General features: G+C 39.3%; 1 protein-coding gene and 1 pseudogene across 2 annotated transcripts; one reads left to right on the forward strand and one right to left on the reverse strand.

The window, feature by feature from the left end:
* Positions 1-392: 392 nt before the first annotated feature.
* Positions 393-22,303, reverse strand: ZNF235 (zinc finger protein 235). 2 transcript variants are annotated; one of them, XM_050772036.1, is made up of 5 exons: positions 22,214-22,303; positions 20,612-20,674; positions 17,173-17,299; positions 16,395-16,478; positions 393-3,243 (listed from the first exon to the last, which is right to left on the reverse strand). In XM_050772036.1, exons 2-5 carry the CDS (start codon positions 20,624-20,626, stop codon positions 1,265-1,267), a joined length of 2,205 nt encoding a protein of 734 aa, XP_050627993.1. In that variant the 5' UTR covers positions 20,627-20,674; positions 22,214-22,303; the 3' UTR covers positions 393-1,264. The 2 variants fall into 2 exon arrangements, with proteins under 2 accessions (XP_050627993.1, XP_050627992.1); XM_050772035.1 differs by having other exon boundaries at positions 16,383-16,478.
* Positions 4,706-11,171, forward strand: LOC126943296 (NADH dehydrogenase [ubiquinone] 1 alpha subcomplex subunit 3-like; annotated as a pseudogene).
* Positions 22,304-27,947: the final 5,644 nt, after the last annotated feature.

Below are 27,947 nucleotides of genomic sequence, written 5' to 3' on the forward strand. Positions count from 1 at the left end.
CAAGAGGTGTTAAGCATAGAATGCTGTGTAAACAGTAATCCATCTAAATCATTACATTGAATACAATTTCAAGGTTGGGCACAGAGGTTCACATCTATAATCTCAACACTTTGGGAAGCCAAGGTGGGAGGAATGCTTGAGGTCAGGAGTTTGAGAACAACCTGGGCAACATTGCAAGGCTCTATTCAACAGAATAAATAAACAAGAAGATAAAATTCCAATAAAGACCCAACAGGTTTCTTGCCCTGCCACTTCCTTTTAAGGGGATAAATGTGACAAATTAATGTGCTTGAAATCTGCCAAAGCTCCTTCTAAAGTGGTCTAGATGCAGGAAAGACTATACGTAGAAAAGCAAGTAGACCTGAACCTGAATGAAAATAATGAAACCAATGATTAACAATTCAAGTTTACTAAGAAACTTTTTGTCATCAGTAACTACTTTTAACACTTTCAGAGTTACAGTAAAGCTTAGTGTCCAAAAATTCTAATCATGTAAATTGCAGGGTCACATTAGATAAAAACAGTATTGTTCAGTCTACAAACTAATGACGCTAAAAATCATACTGTACACAACTGATACACTGTACAAAGAACTAAGGCTGAAGGATGGGAGCCAGTCGTGTCTTTTTTCCAAATCTGTATTAGTATGGATGGCAGTATTACACACTTTTCAGTACTTACTGAAACTAACGTTATTAAGGCTACTTGCAGGATTCCTCTTGAATATAAATTAATACAAATTTACGGTACAAAACAGACTAGAATTTTCAAGTATTTGTCCTAATTAGAGGTATTTTCTTCACTTTCTTCAGTAATTGCTGGGCCCTATTATGAGCTAAGCACAATTCTACATGGTAGAGATACAGTGGTGAAAAACACCTCCTTACATAGAGGTTACATTTTAGTTGACATCAATTTTTTCTGTCAATCATATTTTTGTTAAAGGAAGGCCTCTCTCCTGCGCAGACTCTGACAAGACTTTTCTGCTGTGTTACATCTTGAGAACTGGGACACTTGGTAACTCTGATATAAACACTGATCATATTTACAGAACAAAGTTTTCTCTCATCTGTGAAATATGACGTTTGTAAAGAATTCAGGTCCTGACCAAGTCTAAAACACAGCATTTGAGAGACTTCTTTCCCGCCAAGATTCTTTGAAGCTTCTAGTTTTACAAGAACTTTTCACAATCATCAGCATGGACTTCCCAACGGCGACAAAGATGTGAGCTCTAACTGAAGGCTGAACCACACCTCTCTCATTTCTACAGATTCCCTCCAGTGTGGACTCTCTGATGGTAGACGAGATGTGACCTCTGACTGAAGCCCTTACAACAGACATCACATATGTAAGGCCTCTCTCCAGTGTGGACTCTCTGGTGTGTGTGAAAATGTGAGGCCTGACTGAAGCCCTTCCCACACTGCTGACATGTATAGGGTTTCTCTCCCGTGTGGACCCTCTGATGAGCACTGAGACCAGCACTCCAACTGAATTCTTTCCCACATTCCTCACATTTAAATGGTTTCTCTCCAGTGTGAATTATCTGATGGACTTGAAGATTTGACCTCTGGCTGAAGGCCTTACCACAAGTGTCACATTTATATGGTTTCTCTCCGGTGTGGACTCTCTGATGGGCTTGAAGGTGTGAGGCCTGACTGAATCGCTTCTGACATGCATCACACTTGAATGGTTTTTCCCCAGTGTGGACGCTCTGATGGGCTTGGAGATTTGAGGCCTGACTGAAACCCTTACCACACTCTTCACATTTGTAGGGTTTCTCTCCCGTGTGGACTCTCTGATGATTGTGAAGATTCAAGCTCCAATTGAAGCGCTTCCCACACACTTCACATTTGTATGGTTTTTCTCCAGTGTGGACTCTCTGATGTGCTTGAAAATATGAACTCTGACTGAAACCTTTACCACACACGTTGCATCGAAATGGTTTCTCTCCTGTATGGACCCTCTGATGGCTCTGGAAACTTGAGGCTGAACTAAAACCCTTACCACACTCTTCACATTTATATGGTTTTTCTCCTGTGTGGACTCGCTGATGACTATGAAGATTAAAGCTCAAACTAAAGCACTTACCACACTCATCACATTTGTATGGTTTCTCTTCAGTGTGGACTCTCTGATGGGTATGAAGATTTGAGCTACAACTAAAGCGTTTACCACAATCCCCACATTTATAGGGTTTCTCTCCAGTGTGAATTCTTTCATGGGCCTGAAGATGTGATCTCTGAGTGAAGCCCTTCCCACACACCTCACATTTATAAGGTTTCTCTCCAGTGTGAACTCTGCAATGAATGTTAAGATCTGTGCTACGACTGAAGCCCTTCCCGCAACTGTCACATCTATAGGGCTTCTCTCCTGTGTGAATAGGCAAATGAGCATAAAGATGTGAGCTCTGATTAAAGCTCTTACCACACTCGTGGCATGTATAGGGTTTCTCCCCTGTGTGGACTCTCTGATGAGTTTGCAGATTTGAGCTCTGACTGAAACCTTTACCACATTCATGACACCAGTAGCGTTTTTTTCCAGTACGAACACTTTGTTGAACAGGAATACGTGAGTTATGACTGGTGTCCTTCTCGTGCGTATTATACGCTGGAGACTTCTTTCTCAAGTGTACCTGCTTATGAAATTCGAGACTGGAGCTATCATTGAAGGCTTCTTCACATTCATTACCCTGGTAGGTTTTCTGTCCTGTGTGAACACTACACTGGGTAAGAGGTGATACCTTTAGGGTATCTTTACCACAGTCACTATTGCTATGAGCTTTATCTCTTTTGTGCAGTATCTTATCATCACGGTGGTGTGAAATGCAACTGAAAATGTCAACATATGGAGCGAATATACATAATTGGTTTTTCATCTGAGTCTGCTTACAACTTCTCTGATAATTCTGTGTCTCATTCAGATATACTTTATTCCAAGAATTTGGAACTTTCCCAGTTGGAAATTCTTGATTTTCAATGATCCTGGAATGATCCCCTACGTGATTCACTAGAAGGCTGTCATCCACAGAAGCTTGAACAGATTCTCCTGCTCCCACCTGACAGGGGGAATCATGGTGCTTGGGGAACTCAGAGCTCTTTCCTTCAATATTTATCATGGAGTCTTGACTTCTGGCTAATTTACTCACAACATGTCTCTTGATTTGCCAGCATGAAAGCTCTCCCAGTGAAAAGCACCTTAATCCTGCTTTGTGAAGAGTCGCCATCTCGTTTTGATTCCTGTCTCCTGAAAGGATAGAGAGAATAAGGAATAAAGGACCAGAGACTGACATTAGCAAAGTAGAGAAATTAAGAAGATCTAAGCTCTAATTTTCCCCATGGAAATGTTAAAAAAACAACTAGACTGGCTGAAATAAATTTATAGGAGCTCCGAAAAGCAGCTACAACCAAGAGAACACTAAATTTTTTTAAAAGCCATATTTAAGAGAGAAAATTTGAGATCAGCCCAGGGTGAGTGCTTAAGGTATATCTTGGGTCTTTTCTGAGTATGTGTCTTGCTGTCTGTGTGTATTCTCCAGTATACACAACTCCAAAATGAATGCTTTGTCCAGATGTTTCCAAATTTTACACATAGTTCCTTCGGTATCGGGCTTTAGTTCGTGATGGAAATTTTCAGCTTATCTTTACCATCATGGATTTTCTTGGATTTTATGGCCTGTGGAAACACAGAACTACAGATCTAAGAATAGGACAGGGGGTAGAAACCAGCCAGCTGCAGAGCAACAAAATGATATCTCAGTAAGTACTTGGAAAGGAAAAATTGACTTCCTTGCCTATAAGAATGGTAAATTAAAAGTCACCTCTTCTTTGGCTACAGGAACTGAATCATAAGTAGCAACTACATAAATCAGGCAAAATACATGCCTCAATTATAGGCTCTCATTATACAACCTGCACAGTTAGAAATGTGCTCAAAATAACTGATAGACAAATCCATATTTATAGCTGGAGATTTCAATACCGCTTTCCAACAGCTAGCAAAGCAAGTAGGAAGATGCATGGTGGCACTCATGTAACCCAGTCCATGCTGTGAAATGGACAGCTGCCCTGGCCCCTTGGGGGTCAGAAGCCACCATGCCAAGGACTGTGTGAAGGGCACTAAGTTCCACTGGGACCCAAGCTCCAGTTCTTGAGAAGCCAAGAGGAGGGAGCACCAGACTTCCTTCAAACAGTGGTGCTGGTAGCCTCCAAGTCTCTTCCTCCAGGCCGCCTGTGGATATGCCATCCAGAAACCAGTCCAGCCCAGCCAAGATGATGACCTGTGCCCTTGTACGCTGCTCAAAGACTACCAGAACTTTCCCAGAATTGAGAAGGTTGATGACGCTGTGAAGACACTTGTCTTTGGAGATGGCTAACCAGTAGAAGCCAAAAATTAAGCCGAATAGTTCATTAAAAAGGACATGGCAAGCCCTGAGGACACCAGTTCCCCAGAGACTAGAATTATTGACTTGAACATCAAGGTCCACGGTTTTTTTTTTTTCTTTTGAAATGGAGTTTTGCTCTGCCCCTCAGGCTGGAGTGCAGTGGCACGATTTCGGCTGACTACAACCCCTGCCTCCTGGGTTCAAGCGATCCTCCCACCTCAGCCTCCCAAAGTGCTGGGATTACAGGCATGAGCCACTGCGCCTGGCCAAGATCTGCAGTTACGAAAAACACATGCCGATACATTGAAAGGACAAAGCCCACAAATGCTATCTGCTGATGAACATCAACCAGAGGAAAAAGATGCTCAAAAACCTCCAAAGACCTATTATGACAACTCTGGGAAGACACGTAGGGAACTGGGGACTGAAGACACCTTTCCCCTCTGAATTATTAAACAGCCCACTGACCGTGGCTTTTGACTAAGAAGGCTCTGTGAATCCAGGTTTTCCAGAATGCACAAAAGCTGAAGAAACAAAAAAGGTCTTAGCTGCAGCAGCGGCAGCAGCAGCAGCCAGAAAACAAAACAAAACAGAAACAATCAATTATGTTAAAAATAAAGCAAACACAACTGAAAACAAGTAGGTAATAAGTGAAGATATAGGCTTGAAGCAATATTACCAACCAAGTTGACTACTTGGCCTTTACAGGACACTCTATCCAATAAGAGCAGAAAATGTTATTTTCAGGTGTACCTGGAACATACTCCAAGATAGACCATATTCTAGGCCATAAAACAAGTTCTAACAGAAGCAAAAGGAGTCAAGTCATACAAAGGGTATTCTAACCACAACTGATTTAAATCAGAAATTAAGAATAGAAATATCTCTGCAAAATCTTCAAATATTCAGAGAATAAACAACATACTTCTAAATAAACTGTGGATCAAAAATAATTCAAAACTTTAGAAACTGAGTGAAAATAAAAAACCAACATATAAAAATTTCTACTTAAAGCAAAATTTATAAAGCAGAAATGTGTCAAAGAAACTAAAAACACAAGAACAAATTAAATGCAAAGTAAGCATAAACAGAAAATAAGAGAATTAAATAGCTAGTTCTTTGAAAAGAACAATAAAATTAATAAACTCTAGCATGCATGATAAAAACAGAAAGAAGATACAAATTACAAATATCAGTAATGAAAGGTGACATAATTATAGATCCTGTATACATTATTAAAAAGATAAGGGACTTATGAACTTTATGGCAATAAATGCAACAATGCAGATGAAATGGACAAATTTCTTTAAACACACAAAATAAGTTTACTTGAGAACATACAGATAATCTTAATAGCCCTTATCTACCAAAGAAATAGAATTCATAGTTACAAACGTTTCCACAAACAAAACTTGAGGCTTACAGAGCTGCATCCATGAATTTCGCTAAACATTTAAGGAAGAAACAATACCAATGCTAGACAAACTCTTCCAGAAAAATGAAAAGCTGTAAATACTTCTCAACACATTTTAGGAAGCCAGCATTATTCTAACACCAAAATAAGACAAACACATTCCAAGAAAAGACAACTACAGACTAATATTCCTAATGAACATATTTATAAAATTCTTAACAGAATGTTATCAGATCTAACAATGTATAAAAAGGATAAATCACGACAAAGTAGTGATTATCTCAAGATAATCATTTAGATTATCAAAGAGAAAGAGATAGATATCTTTTTTAAAAAGCCAAACGAATAAAAACTTCTGGAAATGAAAAAATCATTGAAGAAATTACAAAATACAGTTGAAAGCATTTACAATAGACTAAACAAGCAGAAGAAAGAATCTCAGTACTTGAAGACAGGTCTTTTGAATTAATTTAGTCAGACAAAAGTAAAGAAAAAAGAATAAAGAAGAAAAAACAAAGCTTTAAGAAGTATGAAACTACATAAAGCAACCAAACCTACGAATCATAGGTATTCCTGAGGGAGAAGAAAAAGTAAAAAGTTTGGAAACCTAGTTAAGGAAATAATTGAGGAAAACTTCCTAATCTAGCAAGAGCTTTAGACATCCAGATAAAAGAGATCTAATGAACTCCAGGAAAATACATTGCAAGATGGAACTCACCACAGCATACAGTCATCAGACTAAGGTTTATATAAAGGATAAAATCCTAAAATCGGCAAGAGAAAAGTGTCTAGTCACCTATAAAGGAAGCTCCATCAGATGATTCAACTTGTAGAAACCTTACAAGCCAGAAGAGATTGGGATTCTATTTTCAAGTTACTTCAAAAAACAAAAAAATTGTGTATCCTACTAGAATAAGCTCTATAAATGAAGGAAAAATAAGCCTTCCCCAAATAAACACTGAGGGAGTTTGTCACCACTAGACCAGCTCTACAGGGAATGCTCAAGTGAGTTCTAACCATGAAAACAAAAGGTTGATACTTGCCATCATAAAAGACACAAAAGTATAAAACTCGCAGGCCTTATAAAATAATTACACAAAGAAAGAAGATAAAGAAATCAAATGGCAACATAACTCATCTTACTGATAAAGACACAGACTGAAGGTAAAGAGGTAGAAAAAGATATTCCATGCAAATGGAAACCAGAAACGAGCAGGAGTAGCTATTTTTAGATCAGATAAAAAAAAAGACTTTAAATCAACAGCAGTAAAAAAAAGACAAAGAAGGTCATTATGTAATGATAAAGGGATCAATAAACAAGTAAGATATAACAATCCTAAATATATACACACCCAACATCAGGGCACCCAAATTCATAAAACAAGTATTATTAGACCTAAAAAAATACACAGCAATACAATAACAGTGGGGGACCTCAACACCCCACAGATACCACTAAATAGATGACTGAGACAGAAAATCAACAAAGAAACACTGGACTTAAATTTTAGGTCAAATGGAGCTAACAGATATTTACAGAACATTCTACCCAACAGCAGAATATACACTTTTCTGATTAGTGCATGGATTAGGTCACAAAACAAGTCTCACTACATTTTTAAAAACCAAAATCATACCAAGTATCTTCTCATACCTCAGAATAAAACTAGAAATCAATTCCAAGAAGAACTCTAGAAACTATACAAATACATGAAAATTAAACATGATCCTAAACAATCTTTGGGTTAATGACAAAATTAAGACAAATTTTTAAATTTCTTGAAATGAATGAAAATGAAAATACAATATACCAAAGCAAAAGCAGTGCTAAGAGGGAGGTTTATAGCGTTAAATGTCTACATTTAAAAAAAAAAAAAAAAAAAAGATAAAAAATTAACAACCTTATGTCTCACCTCCAGGAACTAGAAAAACAAGAACAATCCAAACCTAAAGCTAGCAGAAGAAAGATAACAAAGACCACAGCAGAATGAAATAAAATAGAGAACCAAGGAACCATACAAAGGATCAATGAAATGAAAAGCTTGTTTTTATCTTTGAAAAGATAAAACTGATAAACTGACAGTAAGACTAGCCAAAAAAAGAGAAGATCCAAATAAACATAATCAGAAATGAATAAGGAGACATTACAACTAATACTACAGAAATACAAAACATGATCAGAGACTATTACGAACAATACACTTGAAAACTAGAAATTCTAGAGAAAATGAACTAATTCCTGGAAACATACAACCTCCCAAGATTGAACCAGGAAGAAACAGAAATCCTGAACAGACCAGTAATGAGCAGTGAGATTGAATCAGCAATGCAAAACCTCCCAAGAACAAAAAAGCCCAGGACTAGACAAATGTACAGTGGAATTCCACAAAAGGAACAAAGAACTGGTATCAATTCTACTAAAACTCTTCCAAAAAATCTAAGAGGAGAGAATCCTCCCTAACTCATTCTACAAAGCCAGTATCGCTCTGACACCAAAGTCAGACAAAGACACAACAAAAAAAGAAAACTACGGAGCAATATCCCTGATGAACGTAGATGCAAAAATCCTCCAAAAATAAACACAACCCCCACCAAAACACCCCAAACCAAATATAATAGCACATCAAAAAGATAAGTCACCACGATCAAGCGGGTTTTATTCCAAAGATGCAAGAATGGTTCAACATACACAAACCAATAAATGTGATTAAGTCTATAAACAGAATTAAAAACAAAAATCACATGATCATCTCAACAGATATGGAAAACCATTTGACAAAATTCAGCGTCCTCTCATGATAAAAACCTTCGACCAACTAGGCACAGAAGAAACATACTTCAAAATAATAAAAGTCATATATGACAACCCATAGGTAACATGCTGAATGGGGAAAAGCTAAAAGCATTCCCCCTAAGAACTGGAATAAAACAAGAATTGCCCACTTTCACCACTCCTATTCCACATAGCACTGGAAGTCCTAGGAAAAGTAATCAGGCAAGAGAAAGGCAGAAAACTATCTAAATTGGAAAAAAGAGTAAGTCATTTAGTATCTATTTTCTGACAATCTGATCGTATACCTACAAATCCCTAAAGACTCCTCCAAGAGAATCCTAGATTTGATAAATGACTTCAGTAAAGTTTCAGGATTAAAAAAATCAATATACAAAAGTCAGTAGCATTTCTATACAACAATAATGATCAGGTTAAAAACCAAATCAAGAACATAATCCAATTTATAATATCTACAAAAAAAATTAAAATACCTAGGAATGTATTTAACCAAGGAGGGGAAAGTGCTAACCAAGGAAAATTATGAAACAATAATGAAAGAAGTTGCAGATGACATTAAGAAAATGGAAAAATATCCCATGCTCATGGATCAGCAGAATCGATATTGTTAAAATGACCATACTGCCCAAAGCAATCTACAAATTCAGTGCAATGGCTATCTAAATACTAATGTCATTTTTCACAGAATGAGAAAAAACAATTCTAAAATTCATATGGAAACATAAAAGAGCCTAAATAGACAAAGCAATCCTAAGCAAATAACAAAGCTGGAGGCATTACATTATTTGACTTCAAATTACACTACACAGCTATAGTAACCAAAACAGCATAATGCTGATATAAAAATAGATACATGATGCTGATACAAAAATAGATACATAGATCAATGGAACAGAAAAGAGAACCCAGAAATAAGTCACATACCTACAGCCAACTGATCTTTGACAAAGTTGACAAAAACATACACTGGGGAAAGCACATCCTATTGAATAAATGGTGCTATTTAATCCATCTTGAGTTCATTATCTGAGATCTCCTGAGATCCATGACAGATTTTAGTAATAGCCATTCTGACAGGTATAAGATGATATCTCACTATTGTTTTAATTTGCATTTCTAGAAATCACTGGTGATTTCAACCACAGGAGGCAACCTGAAAAAGCTCCAAGTGGTCAAAGTAGAAACAACTTGGTAACAAAATAAACAATGCAATACTGGATTATAACACAAAGTATACAATAAATACATACGAGCCCATACTGATTACAGAATGGATATTAAGTGACAATAAGGAGTTACTGTTGTAGACAGACACTGATAAATCTATGGGTGATAAGACAGTCTCCAGAAAAAAATAAGACATTCTCCAGAAAAAAACAGAAGGGAATAGATAAAACAGGAACAGTGGAAAGTTGATAACTGCTAAGACAGTATGGATATACAGTTTGTGGCATTATTTACTTTTCTATGTTTTTTAAGTTTTCAAAATAAAAAGTTTAAAGTCATAGAAAGGAAAACAAATAGGTCATCCAAATTATGTGTATGTTGGGAGAAGGGTGGAGAAGCAGAAATTATCCATTTAAACTATCAAGTCAATTTTCATTAACAGAAAAAGATGTAAAATGAATGTTAAAACTGAACTGAATGGTGGCATTACAAATGGTATCCTACTAAGTCATTTTTATCACATATCTCCCTCAGTTTGGTGGATTATATGATATCTTAACAAAGGACATAAGCAATTTTAGAATCAAAGTTCTATGTTTTATACATTTTTGAAGTATATGGAAATATATACATGTAGACTATGATTATACAGAACACTCCACCCAGTAACAGCAGAATACACATTTTTCTGAAGTACATGCAGAACATTCTCTAGGATACTCCATATGTTAAACTACAAAAAAGCTTTAATAAATATAAAAAGATTAAAATCACACAAAGTATCTCTGCTGATCAAAATGAAATGAAACTAGCAATGAACAGCAGAACAAAACCTGAAAATTCCATAAATATGTGAAAATTAATACACAAACAACCAATAGATCAAAGAAGAAATCACAGGGGAAATTAGAAAATATCTTGGGATAAATGAAAACAAATCCACTGCAAAAACAGTGCTAAGGGGGAAATTTATAGCTATAAATACTTACAAAGAAAAGGAAGAAAGGTCTCAAATCAACATCATAACCTTACACCTTAAGGAACTGAAAAAAATAACAAGCCATTGCCATTGCCGAGACCAAGACGGCTGCAAGACTTGCTGCCTTCTTCAAGAATGCCTGGGCCAAAGAGTCGGTGCTGGTTGTGTCCTTTACCATTGCAGGCCATGCTATAATTCTGCCCCCACTCAGCCCCTACACCAAGTACGCCATCATGATCAACCAGGCCACACCCTACAATTACCCAATGCCTGTCTGAGATGATGGCAGTGTGCCTTACGTGTCCAGCCAACCCCAGGACTCCTAGGGCTCAAGCCTGGAGTGGCTGAAGAAACTGTGAGCACCTCCACTGACAGAGAGGAGGACCCTCCCCAGTGGCTTCCAGTAAAAATGTGAAAACCAAAAAACAAAACCAAATTAAACCCAATGTTGACAAAAGAAAGGAATCTAATCTTTTTTTTTTTTTGAGACAGAGTTCCGCTTTTGTTGCCCAGGCTGGAGTGCAATGGTGTGATCTCAGCTCACCGCAACTTCTGCCTCCCGGGTTCAAACGATTCTCCTGCCTCAGCCTCCCGAGTAGCTGGGATTACAGGCATGTGCCACCATGCCCAGCTAATTTTATATTTTTAGTAGAGGCAGTGTTTCTCCATGTTGGTCAGGCTGGTCTCAAACTCCCAACCTCAGGTGATCTGCCTACCTTGGCCTCCCAAAGTGCTAGGATTACAGGCATGAGCCACCGTGCCCGGCCAGGAATTAAATCTTATGAAGATAAGAGCAAAAATAAATAAAATTGAGAATAAAGGATAGAGAAAATAAAACAAGAGTTGGCTCCTTGAAAATATCAATAAAATTGACATTTAGCTACATTGACTAAGAAAAAATAGACTCAACTAAAATCAGAAGTGAAAGTTGGTATATTACTACTGACTTTATAGAAACAAAAGGATAAGAGAGTATCATGAACAATTGTACGCCAACAAATTAGATAACCTAGATGAAATGAACAAATTCTCAGAAACCCACAACCTAACACTGAATCAGGAAGAAACAATATATGAATAGACCTATACCTACAAAGGATATTGAATCAGTGATCAAAAACTTCCTAGCAAAGTCCTGGACTTTCACTAGTGATTTCTATTAGACATCTGAAGAATTATTAGCACCAATCCATTTTGCTCTTCCAAAAAACTGAAGAGGGGGGAATACTTCCTAGTTCATTCTATGAGACCAGGATTCCCCCAATACCAAATACAAAGATACTATAAGAAAAGGAAACTACAGACCAATGTCCCTTATGAACACTGATATAAATATCCTCAACAAAATCCTAGTAAAGAGAGTTCAGCAGCATATTAAAAGAATTACACCATGACCAAATGAGATTTAGTTCTGGAATGCAAGGATGGTGTAACATATGAAAACCAATCAATGTAATATACCACACCAACAGAATGAAGAAGAAAACACATGATCATCTCAATTGATGTAGAAAAAGCATTTTACAAAATTAAAAATCCTTTCATGATAAAAATATTTAAACCAGGAATAGAAAAAATCTAACTCAACATAATAAAGTCCATACATTAAAAACCCACAGCAAACATCATATTCAATGGTGAAAAATGGAAAGCTTTTCTTCTAGTACCAGAACAAGGCAAGGATGCCCACTTTTACCATTTCTATTCAACACAGTAGTACTGAAAGTTCTAGTCAGAGATATTATGCAAGAAAAATAAAGAAAAGGCATCTAAATTGGAAAGGAAAATGTAAAATTATCTTTGTTCACAAAAGATGTATGTAGAAACCCTAAAGATTACAGAAAAAACCTGTTACCAATTAAATATTGTTACCAAAATCACCCAAAGCAATCTATAGATTTAATGCAATCCCTATTAAAATCCCAATTTCTTCTTTGCAGAAATACAAAAACTCATCCTAAAACTCACATGTAATTGCAGGAGACCACAAATAGCCAAAACAATCTTGAAAAGAAGAAAAAATACGGAGGAATCTTTTTTCCTTTCTGATTTCAAAACTTATTATAAAGCTACATTAACCAAAACTGTCATAAAGACATATAGGCCAAAGGAACAGACTAGAGAACTCAGAAATAAACTCTTGCATGTAGGGCCAAATCATTTCTGATAATGCTGCCAAGACCATTCAATGAGGAAAGGACAGTCTTTTCAACAAATGGGGCTGGGAAAACTGGATATCCACATGCAAAAGAATGAAGGTCAACCCTTACCTTACACAAAGATCAACTCAAAATGCATCAAAGCCCTAAATGTAAGAGCGAAAACTGGCTGGGTGTGGTGGCTCACGCCTGTAATCCTAGCACTTTGGGAGGCCGAGGCGGGTGGATCATGAGGTCAGGAGTTCGAGACCAGCCTAGTGAAGATGGTGAAACCCCGTCTCTACTAAAAGTAAAAAACAATTAGGCAGGCGTGGTGGCAGGTGCCTGTAATCTGAGCTACTCGGGAGGCTGAGGCAGGAGAATGGCTTGAACCCAGGAGGAGGAGGTTGCAGTGAGCTGAGATCGTGCCACTGCACTCCAGCCTGGGCGACAGAGTAAGACTCTGTCTCAAAAAAAAAAGAGAAAAAAAATGAAAACCACACAACTTCTAGAAGAAACCATATGGCGAAAGCTTCACAATGCTGGATTTTATAGTCTCTTGGATGTGACAACAAAAGCACAGGCAATAAAAGAAAAAAACAGACAAACTAGACTTCATGAAAACTAAAAACTTTTTTTTTTTTTTTTTTTTTGAGATGGAGTCTCACTCTGTAGCCCAGGCTGGAGTGCAGGGGCATGATCTTGGCTCACTGCAACCTCCACCTCCTGGGTTCAAGCAATTCTCCTACCTCAACCTCCCAAGTAGCTGGGATTACAGGTGCCCGCCACCATGCCTGGCTAATTTTCTTTATTTTTAGTAGAGACAGGGTTTCACCATCTCAGGCTGGTCTCCAACTCCTGACCTCGTGATCCACCCACCTCGGCCTCCCTAAGTGCTAGGATTACAGGTGTGAGCCACCGCGCCCAACATAAACTTTTTTTTTTTTTTTTTTTTTTGAGACGGAGTCTCACTCTGCCGCCCAGGCTGGAGTGCAGTGGCCGGATCTCAGCTCACTGCAAGCTCCGCCTCCCGGGTTCACGCCATTCTCCTGCCTCAGCCTCCTGAGTAGTTGGGACTACAGGCGCCCGCCACCGCGCCCAGCTAGTTTTTTGTATTTTTTTTAGTAGAGATGGGGTTTCACCGTGTTAGCCAGGATGGTCTCGATCTCCTGACCTCGTGATCCGCCCGTCTTGGCCTCCCAAAGTGCTGGGATTACAGGCTTGAGCCACCGCGCCCGGCCACAACATAAACTTTTTATATCAAAAGACACTGTATCCACAGGGTAAAAAGGGCAACAAACAGAAAGGAGGAAAAGATTTTCAACTCATACATCTGATAAGGAACTAACATCCAGAATATATAGAGAACTTCCAAAACTCAGCAACAAAAAAACCTGATTCAAAAATGGACAATGGACTTGAACACATATTTCTCCAAAGAGGATATATTAATACAAATGGCCAATAAGCATATGACAAGGTGCTCAACATCACTAATCACTGGGGAAATGCAAATCAAAACCACAATGAGACACCACTTCAAACCCATTCAGACGGATATTATTTAAAAAAAAAAACAGAAAATAACAAGTGTTAGTGAGGATGTGGAGAAATTAGAAACCTTGTGCACTGCTAGTGGAAATGTAAAATGGTGCTGCTGTTGTGGAAAACAGTGTTCAAGGGTCAACTGTACTATAATGAAATATTATTCAGCCATAAAAAAGAGGAAAATTCTGACACATGCTACAACATAGATGAACCTCAAAGATATTAGGCTAAGGGAAATAAGCCAGACACAAGAGGGCAAATATATAATTCCACTTGAGTACGTGGAATGGTCAAATTCAGAGTCATAAAGCAGAACAATGGTTAATTGGTGCTGGAGAGAGAGGTGGAATGTGGAGTCATTGTTTAATGGGTACAGAGTTTCGTTATGAACAACGAAAAACTTTTGGAGATGGATCGTGGTAATGGCTACACAACAATGTAAATGTACTTAATGTCACTATATACTCAAAAATGGTTAAAATGTTAAAAGTTTTATGTTATATATATTTTACCACAATTAAAAAATAAATATATGTGAATAAGCCTTGGTGGTACAGTGCTTACACACAAATTCAGGCAAATTAAGGACATGGAGAGTGAAGGGAAGATGGAATTTTTTTTTTTTTTTTGAGACAGAGTCTCGCTCTATTGCCCAGGCTGGAGTGCAGCAGCATGATCTTGGCTCACTGCAAGCTCTGCCTCCTGGGTTCATGCCATTCTCCTGCCTCAGCCTCCTGAGTAGCTGGGACTACAGGCACCTGCCACCACACCCAGCTAATTTTTTTTTGTAGTTTTAGTAGAGATGAGGTTTCACCGTGTTAGCCAGGATAATCTCAATCTCCTGACCTCGTGATCTGCCCACCTTGGCCTCCCAAAGTGCTGGGATTACAGGCATGAGCCACTGCACCCGGCCAGAAGATGATATTTTAAGAAAGCCTCTCATGAAATGACTTCTGAGCAGAGGTATGAATGAAATAAGGAAGAGGGGCTGGGCGCAGTGGCTCACGTCTATAATCCCAGCATTTTGGAGAGGCTGAAGTGGGCAGATTGCTTGAGTCCAGGAGTTCAGGAGCAGCCTGGACAACATGGGGAAACCCTGTCTGTACAAAAAATACAAAAATTAGCCGGGTGTGGTGGTGCGCACCTGTAGTTCCAGCTATTCAGAAGGTTGAGGTGGGAGGATCGCTTGAGCACAGGAGCTGGAGATTGCAGTGAGTGGAGACTGTGTCACTGCACTCCAGCCTGGGCAACAGAGTGCGACCCTATCTCAATCAATCAATCAATCAATCAATCAGAAAGAGGACAGAGGTTTAAGAAAAAACAGCATTCCAGCCAGCGAACAGAAAGTAAAAGGCTGTGATGCAGATGTCATATTTGAGGAATAAGTGAGGATGGCAGAGACAAAGGGAGGGGAAAAAACAGAATAATAAAGCTAGGTGAGTAGGCAAACATTATACAGTCTTACAAGCTCCTTAAATACACTGGATTTCAGTCAGTGAAATGGGAAGCCAGTGGAGGGTCTGAAGCAGAGGAGTGACATGATGTGACAGATGTTTTTATTCTTTTTTTTTTTTCTGAGACAGAGTCTTGCTCTGTCACCAAGGTTGCAGTGCAGTAGCGGATCTCGGCTCACTGCAACCCATACCTCCCAGGTTCAAGCAATCCCCCCATCTCAGCCTCCTGAGTAGCTGGGAATACAGGCACATCCATCACATCTAGCTAATTTTTTTATATTTTGTAGAGACAGGGTTTTGCTATGTTACCCAGGCTGGTCTTGAACTCCTGACCTCAAGTGATCCACCTGCCACAGCCTCTCAAAGTGCTGGGATTAGAGGCTTGAGCCATTGCGCCCAGCCATGACAGATGTTTTTTAAAAAAATCTCTCAGCTGGGTGGAGAAGAAATTATCCTGAATAAAGGAAAAATAACAGCTGTTAACTATGATTCCAGCTGCACAGTTCTCACCTGAATGCTTACCTCTTTGGGTCTGAAACTCTTTCATCCAAAGCTTTTCTTCCCTCTCCAACTGGGATATCATATCTGGTTTGAAGGACTGATGTCCTATAAAAAGATAGTATTTAAGTGAAAATGTTGAAGTGTTAAAAGCAAAGAGTACTGAAAAATTCTGGTTCCAATCACATGATGTAAATCTCCTCCCTGCCCCTCCATGCAATGTTTAGGAAACATTTTTTTTTTTAATCACAACACATTATAAGAAATACATTTACTATCATTGGAAATACATTACCCTATGTAAACTATTGAAATAAAATATTAAAGGACCTGTTTCTAATCTGTATCTGTTTCCATCACATCCCTTACTGCAAGCAGCAGCAGTTATTGCCACAACGTGCACCATTCTGGCTAAGGGGCTCTGATATTGTTACTCTATTTTATTACAGAAATGCTGATGCAACTTACTAATTTCCTGACCCACCAATGGATCATGACGGACAAGTTTAAAGAAAGCAGGAGGAGCCAAGCTCAACTGTTCTTTTATAGTTCATTTCTAAAAGAAAATCATTTGTCTTGGAACAAAGGCCAGAAACATCTTGTCTCTATGCTCTAAAGAGACAGAAAAACTCTAGTCTCTGAGCAGTCCCAAAGCCTTAACAAGGGGACAGAGGCCAGGGATGCCACTAACATCCCAAAATACACAGGATAGCCTGATACAACACAGAATTATTTGGCCCAAAACATCAATGGCATGGAGGTTGAGAAACCCTGCTGAATTACAGAGGGTGCCTGTCCTTACCCACTGAAACCAGGTTCCTAAAGTTCTCCAGCATCACATCTCGGTACAGCTTCCTCTGGGCAGAGTCCAGCAGCCCCAGCTCCTCCTCAGTGAAGGCCACAGCCACATCCTTGAATGTCACTGCCTCCTAGAACATCAAGCACACATAACCTCAATCTCGTACCCAATGGCCACTGGCACCTAAGCAACTCTTTCTGTAGAGTTACTATTCTTTCCTTTCCACAATCACACCAAAAATGCTAGGGGGAAAAAGGAAAATACCTTGTACATGTAACGTGGTGCCCTTTATATAATTAAATCCCTAGAACTGTCATTGTTAAATCATGGCATACACACATTTTACCATCTGACTGATAGCGCCAAATTTTATAAGAAATTTTGCATTAATTTCTTCCCAACAGTGTTTGATGGTACCTATCTTCTCTCATTGGATAGTACCACTATTTTGTCAATCCAACAGGCCTTCATGAAGCTCTGGGACAAGTATGCAGTTCATTCTCTGGGTTCTCAGGAACATGCTATATTGGTCAATTGCAGCAGCATTTAGGGTCAAGGTTAACAGTGTAGGCTCTTGAGTTTGACTGCCTTAGTTCACATTCCAATGGTATATCCACTGTTAGTTTTGTGACATTGCTCAAGTCACCTAACTTCTCAATACCTCAATTTCCACATCTGTATAAGAAGACCTCTATCATAGGATCCTTGAAGGGATTAAATGAGTGAATACTATAAGGAACTTAGGACACTGTGTGACATACAGTAAGTACTCAATAAATGTTAGTCATTACTCTTATTATCATCACCATCATCTCTTTCATCCCATTCATGGCTGCATGATAGCTCACAAACATGATCTACAATATATTTAACCATTCTAAATAATGCACATTCGATCATTTTAAATTAAAAAATGACAACGCCACAAAAAACATATTTTTACATAGATCTCGGCCAGCTCATATGGTTATTTCCTTAAGATAAGTTCCGGCTGGGCGCAATGGCTCACTTCTGTAATCCCAGCACTTTTGAGAGGTCGAGGTGGGCGGATCACTTGAGGTCAGGAGTTCGAGACCAGCCCAACCAACATGGTGAAACCCTGTCTCTACTAAAAATACAAAAATTAGTTGGGCATAGTGGCGCAAACCTGTAATCCCAGCTACTCGGGGGGCTGAGGCAGGAGAATCGTTTGAACCTGGCAGGTGGAGGTTGCAGTGAGCCAAGTTCATGTCACTGCACTCCAGCCTGAATGAGAGAGCAAGATTCTGTCTCCAAAAAAAAAAAAAAAGATAAGTTCCGAGAAGTGGTAATTACATTGTAAAAAATATATATATACCTTTGTTTTGCTGGTCTTTGTTTTGCTGGTATAATGTTAATTTTCTCAACTAACTCTTCCTGTAAGAGATTGTAAGTACTCCCGATTCTCTGTACTCTGGCCAAAACTGGACTTTATATTATTTTTTTAAAATCTTGAACAATTTGGTGAGTGATATAAACAGCTATTTAATTTTTTTAAAGGTGATCTGATATTATTTTTCTTCACATATTGCCTTTGCTTAATCCTATTGGGATTTTTCATGTATCAATAACATTACTATTAAGGATATTAAGTCATTTTCTAGAATATATAAATTCCTACCCCTGCACCTGTTTCCTATTTGTCTCATAAAGTCTGTATATGGCATTTTTCTGTATGGAAATTAACATTTTTTATCTGAAGACACTGCTCATCCCTACATTTGTTTTGGCTGGAGTTCTGATCATCCATGTACTAAACAACTTGATGACATACCTGGCAAAGAGTCATGCACTGAGAAAGGGAATATGGTGAAGAGCAATGTTATTTTTGGAGCTCTTCATCCACCAGGACATGCCAGGGACACATACACGTGTAGCGTAGCCTCAGGTCCCTGAATAGTCTCTTCTGTTTTTTCCTTTTTTGAGACAGTCTCACTCTGTCGCCCAGGCTGCAGTGTAGTGGTGTGATCTCGGCTCACTGCAACCTCCGCCTCCCAGGTTCAAGCAATTTTCCTGCCTCATCTACACGAGTAGCTGGGATTACAGGCACGTGCCACCACACCCAGCTAATTTTTGTATTTTAAGTAGAGACAGGGTTTCACCACGTTGACCACGCTGATCTCAAACTCCTGACCTCAAGTGATCCACCCACCTCAGCCCCAAAGTGCTGGGATTACAGGTGAGCCACTGTGTCTGGCCTTCACCCAAATGAAATACCTGAAACTTCTGGCTTAGGCACTGAAAGCTTTAACTTCAGCTGGGCATTGAGTGGACTTCACTAAGTCTAAAGGTTCACACCTGTCTATGTTTAAAATACAGGTAAGGCCATCTACATCCTCACAAAGCTGTTCCATGGAGCAAATTTCCTGGCGAATCTCCAAGTGCTATAAAACTTTTAAACTAAGTATGTACATCTTTAAAATATAATAACATGTTAATGAATAAAACAGATACTTAACTATAATACAAGGTTTTACTCAGAATTAAAGAAAGAAATCTAGCTCTTGTTTGAAACTAAAATTACTTTCTCTGAGTTTGGCATCAGTCAGATGCTACTGCACCAAGCTATACTTTATTCTTTCCATAAAATGAGGTGTCGTGTATGAGAAAATGAGTCTAAAACTTTAAAGATTTAAAAAAATGGTAGAATTCTCAAAATTCCTATTTGGGAAGAGAAGTTATATGGGGAAAAACTGCTATTGTCAATGTCCTTAAAATGGCAAAATTCATAGATTACATAAACATGGAGAATGAGGAAAAATAAAATCAGATAAAAGATGGAAAATGACATGATAAAACGTAGGTGATATAAAATTAAATTTAAAAAACTCAAAATTGTACGTAAAGTACGATTATATGTATTTGTGAGTGCAAATGAAAAGGAAGGTGGGAAATTATTGGTAAACATATTTGTAATGTGAAAGTTGTTTTCCACTTAAAAAATGTATCTGTTAGGCCAAGGCAGGAGGATCGCTTGAGCCCAGCAGTTCAAGACCAGCCTGGGCAACACAGGAATATCCCCTCTCTATTAAAAATAATTAGCCGGTTGTGGCGGTACGTGCCTGTGGTCCCAGCTACTCAAGAGGCTAAGGTGGGAGGATCTATTGAGCCCAGGAGGCCCAGACTGCAGTAAGCCACTGCACTCCAGCCTGGGAAACAAGGTGAGACTCTGTCTCTAAATATATATATTTAGAAATTTATATTTACATATATAAATATATTACACAGAAATAGATTTTAAAATATTTAAGATATATATCTGTTAATGTTTATACTATTATTTGGAAATAAAAGGCAAGAGCCCGGCATATAACAATCTTTCAAGCACCTTTCGTTCCCTTTACTCTTCCAAATGGGAAAAATGTGTCCAATCTTTGTGCAATGAGATGTCATTTTAAGAAACAGAAAGGCAAAATAAACTTACCTGGAACTTGGTCATTTTCCCCCTCTTCCTTCCGGGAAAAGGCAGAGTTCCGGGGGAGTGAACCTGGGGGAGGCAAAGGCATCATGAGATAGGTTAGGGATGCCACTAGTCAACATGGCACTTTATGTGGCACTTTAGAGAAAGGTCTCCCTTTCTCTAGGCAGGCACAGTTACACACAGCTTAGTGAGAACGGGAGCTGGATCCCAGCTACCACTGGGCCCCCTCACCCAGCTGCTTTTGTTCATGAACATTTCATATTAACAGACCTAAATCAAATGCAGCTCCCTGCGTACTCCTTCTGAACCTTAGTCTCCAAGGAAATGAGACAAAGACAGGCAGGGTAATGTAACAGAGCCAAAATGCCTGGCTTCAAATTTTGGCATTTCTACTTATTTTCTACTGATCAGTATAAACAGTATAAGCAGTATAAACCTTAAGCGAATTATTAATCTCTCTGTGCCTTAATTCAGTCACCTGTAAATGGGGAAAATAATGCCTGTATTCTCTATTTCCTGCAGCTTCTGACAAGCAAGTGCTATTATGCTTCATAAAACTGCCCTTTTGAGTATGCTTTCTAGAAAATGAATCTTTCAAGAAATCCAGAACTCAAAGATAATTGCTCTGTCCTGTGAGTTACCATGACCCTCAGAAAAGTCTGTAACTGTGATTGGTTGTCTAACATAATTAGGTTCGTTGGTAATGACAGTTAAACTGCTACGGATTTTTTTTTCCTCCAATAGATGTAATTACTTGCAAATGTTACTCAGCTGGAGGAGCCTCAAGAAAGTCTCTTTTTCCATATGCATGAAAGCAATGACTACTAAAAACCTAAAACTCTCTAAGAAATGCTGTTACACTTAAGTTAACCACACGGGATTACTGGTTACAACCACATAATACTGAACATTTATTAGCGCCTCAGGACACCTCTGGCACTCTGCAAATCTGTAATGACGATCGCTTCTCTGAGATAAAACACAGAGGACATTCCCCAGGCTCCGGCTGGAACTAATCTCCTGTCAAGAGGCTAGAAAAGTACAAGAATCCAGGAACGGCCCCACATCAGGCAAGGATTAGAGAAGGGACAGCGGCTCCGTAGCTGGATCTCCGACCCCATCCCAGGTTCAGAGGAGTTTCCAAACAACAGGCGTCTTTTTGAATATAACAGAATCAACGGCGGCATCTAACATTTTCCTATGCACTGGTTTTAAGCTTATTTCTATAAAATCTCATTTAATTCTCACAAGAACATCACTGGGAACGCACTAACCCTTTACAGGCACGAGGAAACTGAGACAAGGAGAGATTAAGTAACTTGCCCAATATTTTGCCGCGAGGAGCAGGCAGGACTGGCTCGTAAGTGCGTGAGGCTGGCTAGGGCAGCAGAGAGGGCGGGAGACCCTCAACCTCGAAGCACGACGCGAGCCCGCCCCCAACGCAAGAGGTTCCGCCGAGGGGACGCAAACTCCCGCAGTCTCCCAACCCTGCCCTCGAGCGCTGGCCACAGCTTCTCTTCCCCAAGCCAAGGACCGGTTCATCGCTGGCCCCACGCCCAGGCCAAAAGGACTCGGAGAAGTCTTGGAGACCCGGAGCTGACTCACCTCCCTGGGAGCTATCTCAGGTCCGACCTCGCCTTCCTGGAGCGGAAGTGCCTGCGAGTGCCCACGGTTCGTGGACTCCACTTCCCAGAATTCCTAAGCGGAAGCGTCTCAGAGTTCTCTCACTCCTGGACTACAGTTCCCAGAATGCTCCAAGGATCGCGCTTCCCACCAGCTGGGTTTTGTTTTGACTCAAGCCGGTTGGGTTTGAGACACTTCTCTGGCGCTACTACTGTCAGATTCCTTTTAGTTTTATTCATTTTAAAAATTCATGAGAAAATAATTGTAAAATTTTTAAAGTGATGGCATATAAAAGTGAAAAGTTCAGCTTGTATTATGAAAATAAGCTAGAAACCAAAATTTTTAGCAGAAACAAAGGGTAGGCTAAAAATGGGAAGCGTAAAAGTGACTTAGGCTGAGCTCCGATGGACGCCGAACGTTAAGGAATACCAGATCTCAAACTTGTGTCAAATGCCGGCTCCCCGAATATCATCAGCTCAACCTGTTGATACGACAAACAACGGAATTTGTTGCTGATTGCAGCAATGGAGGACAACACTTCGACGGAGCGTTGGCACCTTCACAGAGCAAAGTGTCAAGGCAAGGTTGGAACTGATTGAGAACTGGATGTTTAAGGCGGGTCTTTCATTGCAAGGGATTTTATTAGTATTGCATAATGATCATGATACTACAGTCCGGGATTGGTGGATATAGCAAGGATTTTTGAAACAAAAAATCTTAAGGTGCAATCTATTGGTACTTTCTTTGGAAGAGATTGAAAATTTGATGGGTCTCTGCGGAAGCATAATGAACAATTAAACAGTTTGCTTGGGCAGGAATCTCCTCGAATAAAGGCCTGCTGATGAAGACAGCTGAACAATCATGTTAGTGCCGAAAGTAAATTGTGATGAAACGGGAAAAGTTCGCTTGTCCCCCTCCCAGGGCATGTAATGGGGGTGTGGCTCGTTTCTTCGTGCCCAGCTGCTCAAACCTCTAGGGGGAGCCTGCACACGGCAGGTTGCAGAGCTCCAACCCAACGACAGTGTCTAGGGGTGAATGTTTACAGCTCCTGAAGCCCCAGTGGGCGTATTTCACAGGGTACTTTTTTAGTTTAGCCATCCATAGGAGGCTTGTGTTAGCTCAATTAGACCCCTGCCTTATCGCAAGCACAAGAGGCGTCTTGTATCCCAGAGTTTCTTGCCTTGGTGTACCAGAAAAATCGTATCACACATGGGCTTGGAGAAAGACTGCAAGGTTTTACTTGCACATAAGTTTACTTATGAATGATCTATGGGGAAAGCTCTTCCCAAATACCTGAGGCTTTTCACCTTTCATGGGGATCGGGCTAATGCATAGCTGTTCATTTGGAAGAGGGTATTACAATTCATGAACTCCAGGGCTTAATCTCCACATTTGCCTAAGTTTGGAGGATCCTGAGATTTTTATTTTCCTTTACATACCCAATCTGCTTTAAAAATTTCCTGATTACCTAAAAGTATCTTATGACTGGTTTGTCAAATCAATATCCAGTCTATTCATTTTATTTATCTACTTAGGTGTATTTATTATTGAACACTACTGCATCATCCCCTTTTTCAGACCCTGGCCTGTTGAAGGAATTAGGTCAGTTGTTATGATGTTACACATTCTGGATTTCTCCAACTTTTTTGGCCTCTGTCCCTAGTTCCTGGGAGATGGCATTTAAACTCTTAAAATATCCTGAATTATAGAAGCTGTTTGTTATTCACGGTGGGCCACTCACACTCTATCTGACAGATTGTCTCTGACAGAGACACATCATGGGCCTCTAGATAAGTTATGCTAGTGAGATTACTTCAGATAGGTGCTGGTTACACCAGACAGATCGATCATGTGATTTGAAGTTTAGGACTCTGAGCCAAATAACATCAGCCTGTGTAGAGGATGGGGGCTAGAGATTGAGTTACATGTCAGTTCTTCAATCAATCACACCTATGTAATAAAGCCCTAATAAAATCTATGAACACAAGCTTGGATAGACTTCTTTGGTTGGCAAGTATTCTCATACAGCTGTGTGCTGGGAGGGTAATGTGTCCTGATTTCAAGAGAAAGAACCATGGAATTTTCTATCTGGAACCCTCCCAGACCTTGCCCTATGCATTTTCTACCTTTGGTTGGTTTTGATTTGTATCCTTTTGTTATAATAAAGCTGTAATTAATAAATATAATTTTCCTGGGTTCTGTGAGTTGTTTCAGTAAATTATTAAACCTGAGAGGCTAGTGATCAGAAGTGGTCAGCTGGTCAGAAGTGAGGGTGGCATGGAAACCCTTGAACTTGCAGTTTGGAATGAAAAAAGTCTTATGAGGACTGTGCACTTAATCTGTGAAGTTTGACCTAACACTGGGTAATTAGTTCCAGAAGTAATTACACCACTTAATAATATGGGCTAATACCTTTATGAACCTCAGGGCAGAAAGTATTTTGTTTAGAGACAGGGTCTCATTCTGTTGCCTACATTGGAGTGCACTGGTGAAATCATCATAGCTCACTGTAACTTTAAACTCCTGGGCTCAAGTAATCCTCCTGCTTCAGCCTCTTGAGTAGCTAGGACTACAGGCATGTACCACCATGCGTGGATAATTTTTTAACGTAATTTTTTTGTAGAAATGGAGTCTTCCTATGTGGCAGAGGCTGGTCTCTAACTCTTAGCCTCAAGCAATCCTAATCCTCCCACCTCAGCCTTCCAAAGTGCAGAGGATTACAGGCATGACCACCTTACTTGACCAAAGTTTTCTTAATATGTGCATACCTGGGAGATATTGCAGGTTTGGGTCCAGACCACCGCAATAAAATGAATATCTCAATAAAGTGAGTCACATGATTTTTTTGGTTTCTTAGTGCACATAAAAGTTATGTTTATACTATACTGTAAACATACCATTTACCTGTGTAATAGCATTATGTCTAAAAAAAAGGCAATGTACGGCCAGGCACGGTGGCTCACGCCTGTAATCCCAGCACTTTGGGAGGCTGAGACGGGCGGATCATGAGGTTAGGAGATCGAGACCATCCTGGCTAACATGGTGAAAGCCTGTCTCTACTAAAAGTACAAAAAAATTACCCAGGCATGGTGGCGGGCACCTGTAGCCCCAGCTACTTGGGAGGCTGAGGCAGGAGAATGGCGTGAACTCAGGAGGCAGAGCTTGCAGTGAGCCGAGATCGTGCCACTGCACTCCAGCCTGGGCGACAGAGTGAGACTCTGTCTCAAAAAAAAAAAAAAAAAAAAAAAAAAAAGAAAAAAGAAACAAAAGCAATGTACATACCTTAATTTAAAAATACTTTGTTGATAAAAAAATGCTAACAATCATTTGAGCCTTCTGTGAGTTGTGTAATCTTTTTTCTGGGAGAGGGTCTTGTCTTGATGTGTATGGCTGCTGATCAGGGTGATAGTTGCTGAAGGCTGGGGTGGCTGTGGAGATTTCTTAAAATAAGACAACAATGAAGTTTGCCCCAGTGATTGACTCTTCCTTTCATGAAAGATTTCTCTGTAGCATGTGATGGTGTTTGATCGCATTTTACCCACAGTAGAACATCTCTCAAAATTGGAGTCAGTCTTCTCAAACCCTGCCACTGCTTTATCGACTAGGTTTACATTATATTCTAAATCCTTTGTTGTCATGTCAACAGTGCTCACAGCATCCTCACTAAAAGTAGATTCCATTTCATGAAACCACTTTCTTTGTTCATCCTTAAGAGATAACTCCTTATCAAGTTTTATCATGAAATTGTAGCCATTTTGTCACATCTTCATGCTCCACTTCAAATTATACTTTTCTTGATATTTGTAATACATTTGCACCACCTGAGTGCTACTGTCCATTTCAGAGTCTACTTCCCAGGGAATGCAACCTGTAACAATGCTTCTCTTTGGGCAAAAGGCTCCTTTCTCTAAAGGCTGCTAATCTTTGACACATCACCCAGTCAGTGCATATTTCTCTTGGTACCATGCTTAGCTAAGCAATACTTCTTTCATGGATTCCGGATTGAGAAATTGCATTTTCCACTTCTATCATATAACTGGGTATTTGTTAACTCGATTTCCCCTATCAGTAGTAACGATATTATTAGTATTAATATTTTTAAATTATAAAATGATAATCTACTATTTTCTTTTAAATTATTATAATACTAAAGATACAGTTAACATCTCCTTCGACCACCACAGCTGCCCAGTACTCTTCATTCCCTGTCTTTAAGGTAGAGACCATTATCAGTTTAGTATCTATTCTTATGGACTTTTTTATTTTTTTTTTATTTATTACTATTCTGGACTCGTTTATATGCATTTAAATGTGTAGAATGTGTACCCTTGTAAGACTTAAAGAACATCATTCACCTTATATGCTACATAATATTTTGCAAATCTGTTTATACAGTTTATATGATGAAAGACATTGAAATTATTTTCACTTTTTCCACTATTACAAAAAAGCTGCAATAAACGTCTCATTCATGCCCGTGTGAGCATTCTCCACGGGAGGCGCAGAAAAAATGCAATTGCTAGGTCATGTGGTAAGCATATTTAAACTTTTAATAGCTACTGCTAATTAATTCCTCAAGGCAACTGCACTAGTTTCCACTCCCACAAACAGTTTATGAGAGTAGCAGATTCACCACATTTTCTTGAAAAAATTTAGACAACCTGGCAGGGTGCAGTGGCTCACACCTCTAATCCCAGCACTTTGGGAGGCCGAGGTGGGCAGATCATCTGAGGTCAGGAGTTCGAGACCAGCCTGGCCAACATGGTGAAACCCCATCTCTACTAAAAAAAAAATTAGCCAGATGTGGTGGTGCATGACTGTAATTCCAGCTACTTGGGAAGCTGAGACATGAGAATCACTTGTACCTGGAAGGCGGAGATTGCACTGAGCCGATACCATGCCACTGCACTCCTGTCTGGGCAATAGAGTGAAGCTCTATCTCAAAACAAAACAAAACAAAATTTTGACAACCTTAAGGGATAAAAATAGATCTGGTTGTAGTTTTGACTTCCCTAGTTACTAAGATGGTTGGGTATCTTTACATATTTTCACTGTCAATGTGAACTTTTATTTTAGTGACTTACCTGTTCATTATGACATTTTTTTCTATTTTATATATATATATTTTGCAATATGTGTTGTTGGGGTTTCCTCCCTCTGATTTCTAATCCTTTGGTTTTGTTCACACAGTGAAATATTATTTATCTCACATATCACTGTCCGGGATATTCAGCTGTGTGGGCACTTTTATTGTCTCCAAGGAGGTAAAATCTTACCATAGCCCTAATTGCAGTACCACATAAAGGGTCTGAACACACACATGTATGGATTCTAATGTTAAGACTCTTGCTATTCTTCAAACCCTTAGATCCCTGTGTTGGGTTGGCTGTTATTAACTTGGCATCACCAACAACCCCTTCTAACAACTTGTCTGTATTGAAGAAGAAAAGCAAGCATCTACCCTTTTCCCAGGATCTCCTTCCCAAGATGGTTTTACATTACAGGCAGCAATGGAGGAGACTGTTATATAACATTTAGCATGTGGAAGACAATGAGAAGAAAAGACCCAACTTAAAATGGGCAAAGAATTTCAATAGGTAGTCCTCCAAAGAAGTGTCCAGTACACACAAATGGCTAATGTAGAGTCCTCCAGTCACCCTCTTTTTCTGTGTCCTGATCAAAAATCACAGAGTGCTTTGACCACTCTGTGACCCAA

Source organism: Macaca thibetana, chromosome 19 (genome assembly GCF_024542745.1).
Source record: "Macaca thibetana thibetana isolate TM-01 chromosome 19, ASM2454274v1, whole genome shotgun sequence".
Classification (NCBI taxonomy): Eukaryota; Metazoa; Chordata; class Mammalia; order Primates; family Cercopithecidae; genus Macaca; species Macaca thibetana.

What these genes read in the sequence shown, in the direction of transcription:
- ZNF235 (XM_050772035.1), bottom strand. An exon ending in TAGGAACCTGGTTTCAGTGG is followed by an intron (nt 16,479 to 17,172) that starts GTAAGGACAGGC and finishes ATCTTTTTATAG; the next exon opens with GACATCAGTCCTTCAAACCA. An exon ending in CCAAAGAGGTAAGCATTCAG is followed by an intron (nt 3,244 to 16,382) that starts GTGAGAACTGTG and finishes CTATCCTTTCAG; the next exon opens with GAGACAGGAATCAAAACGAG.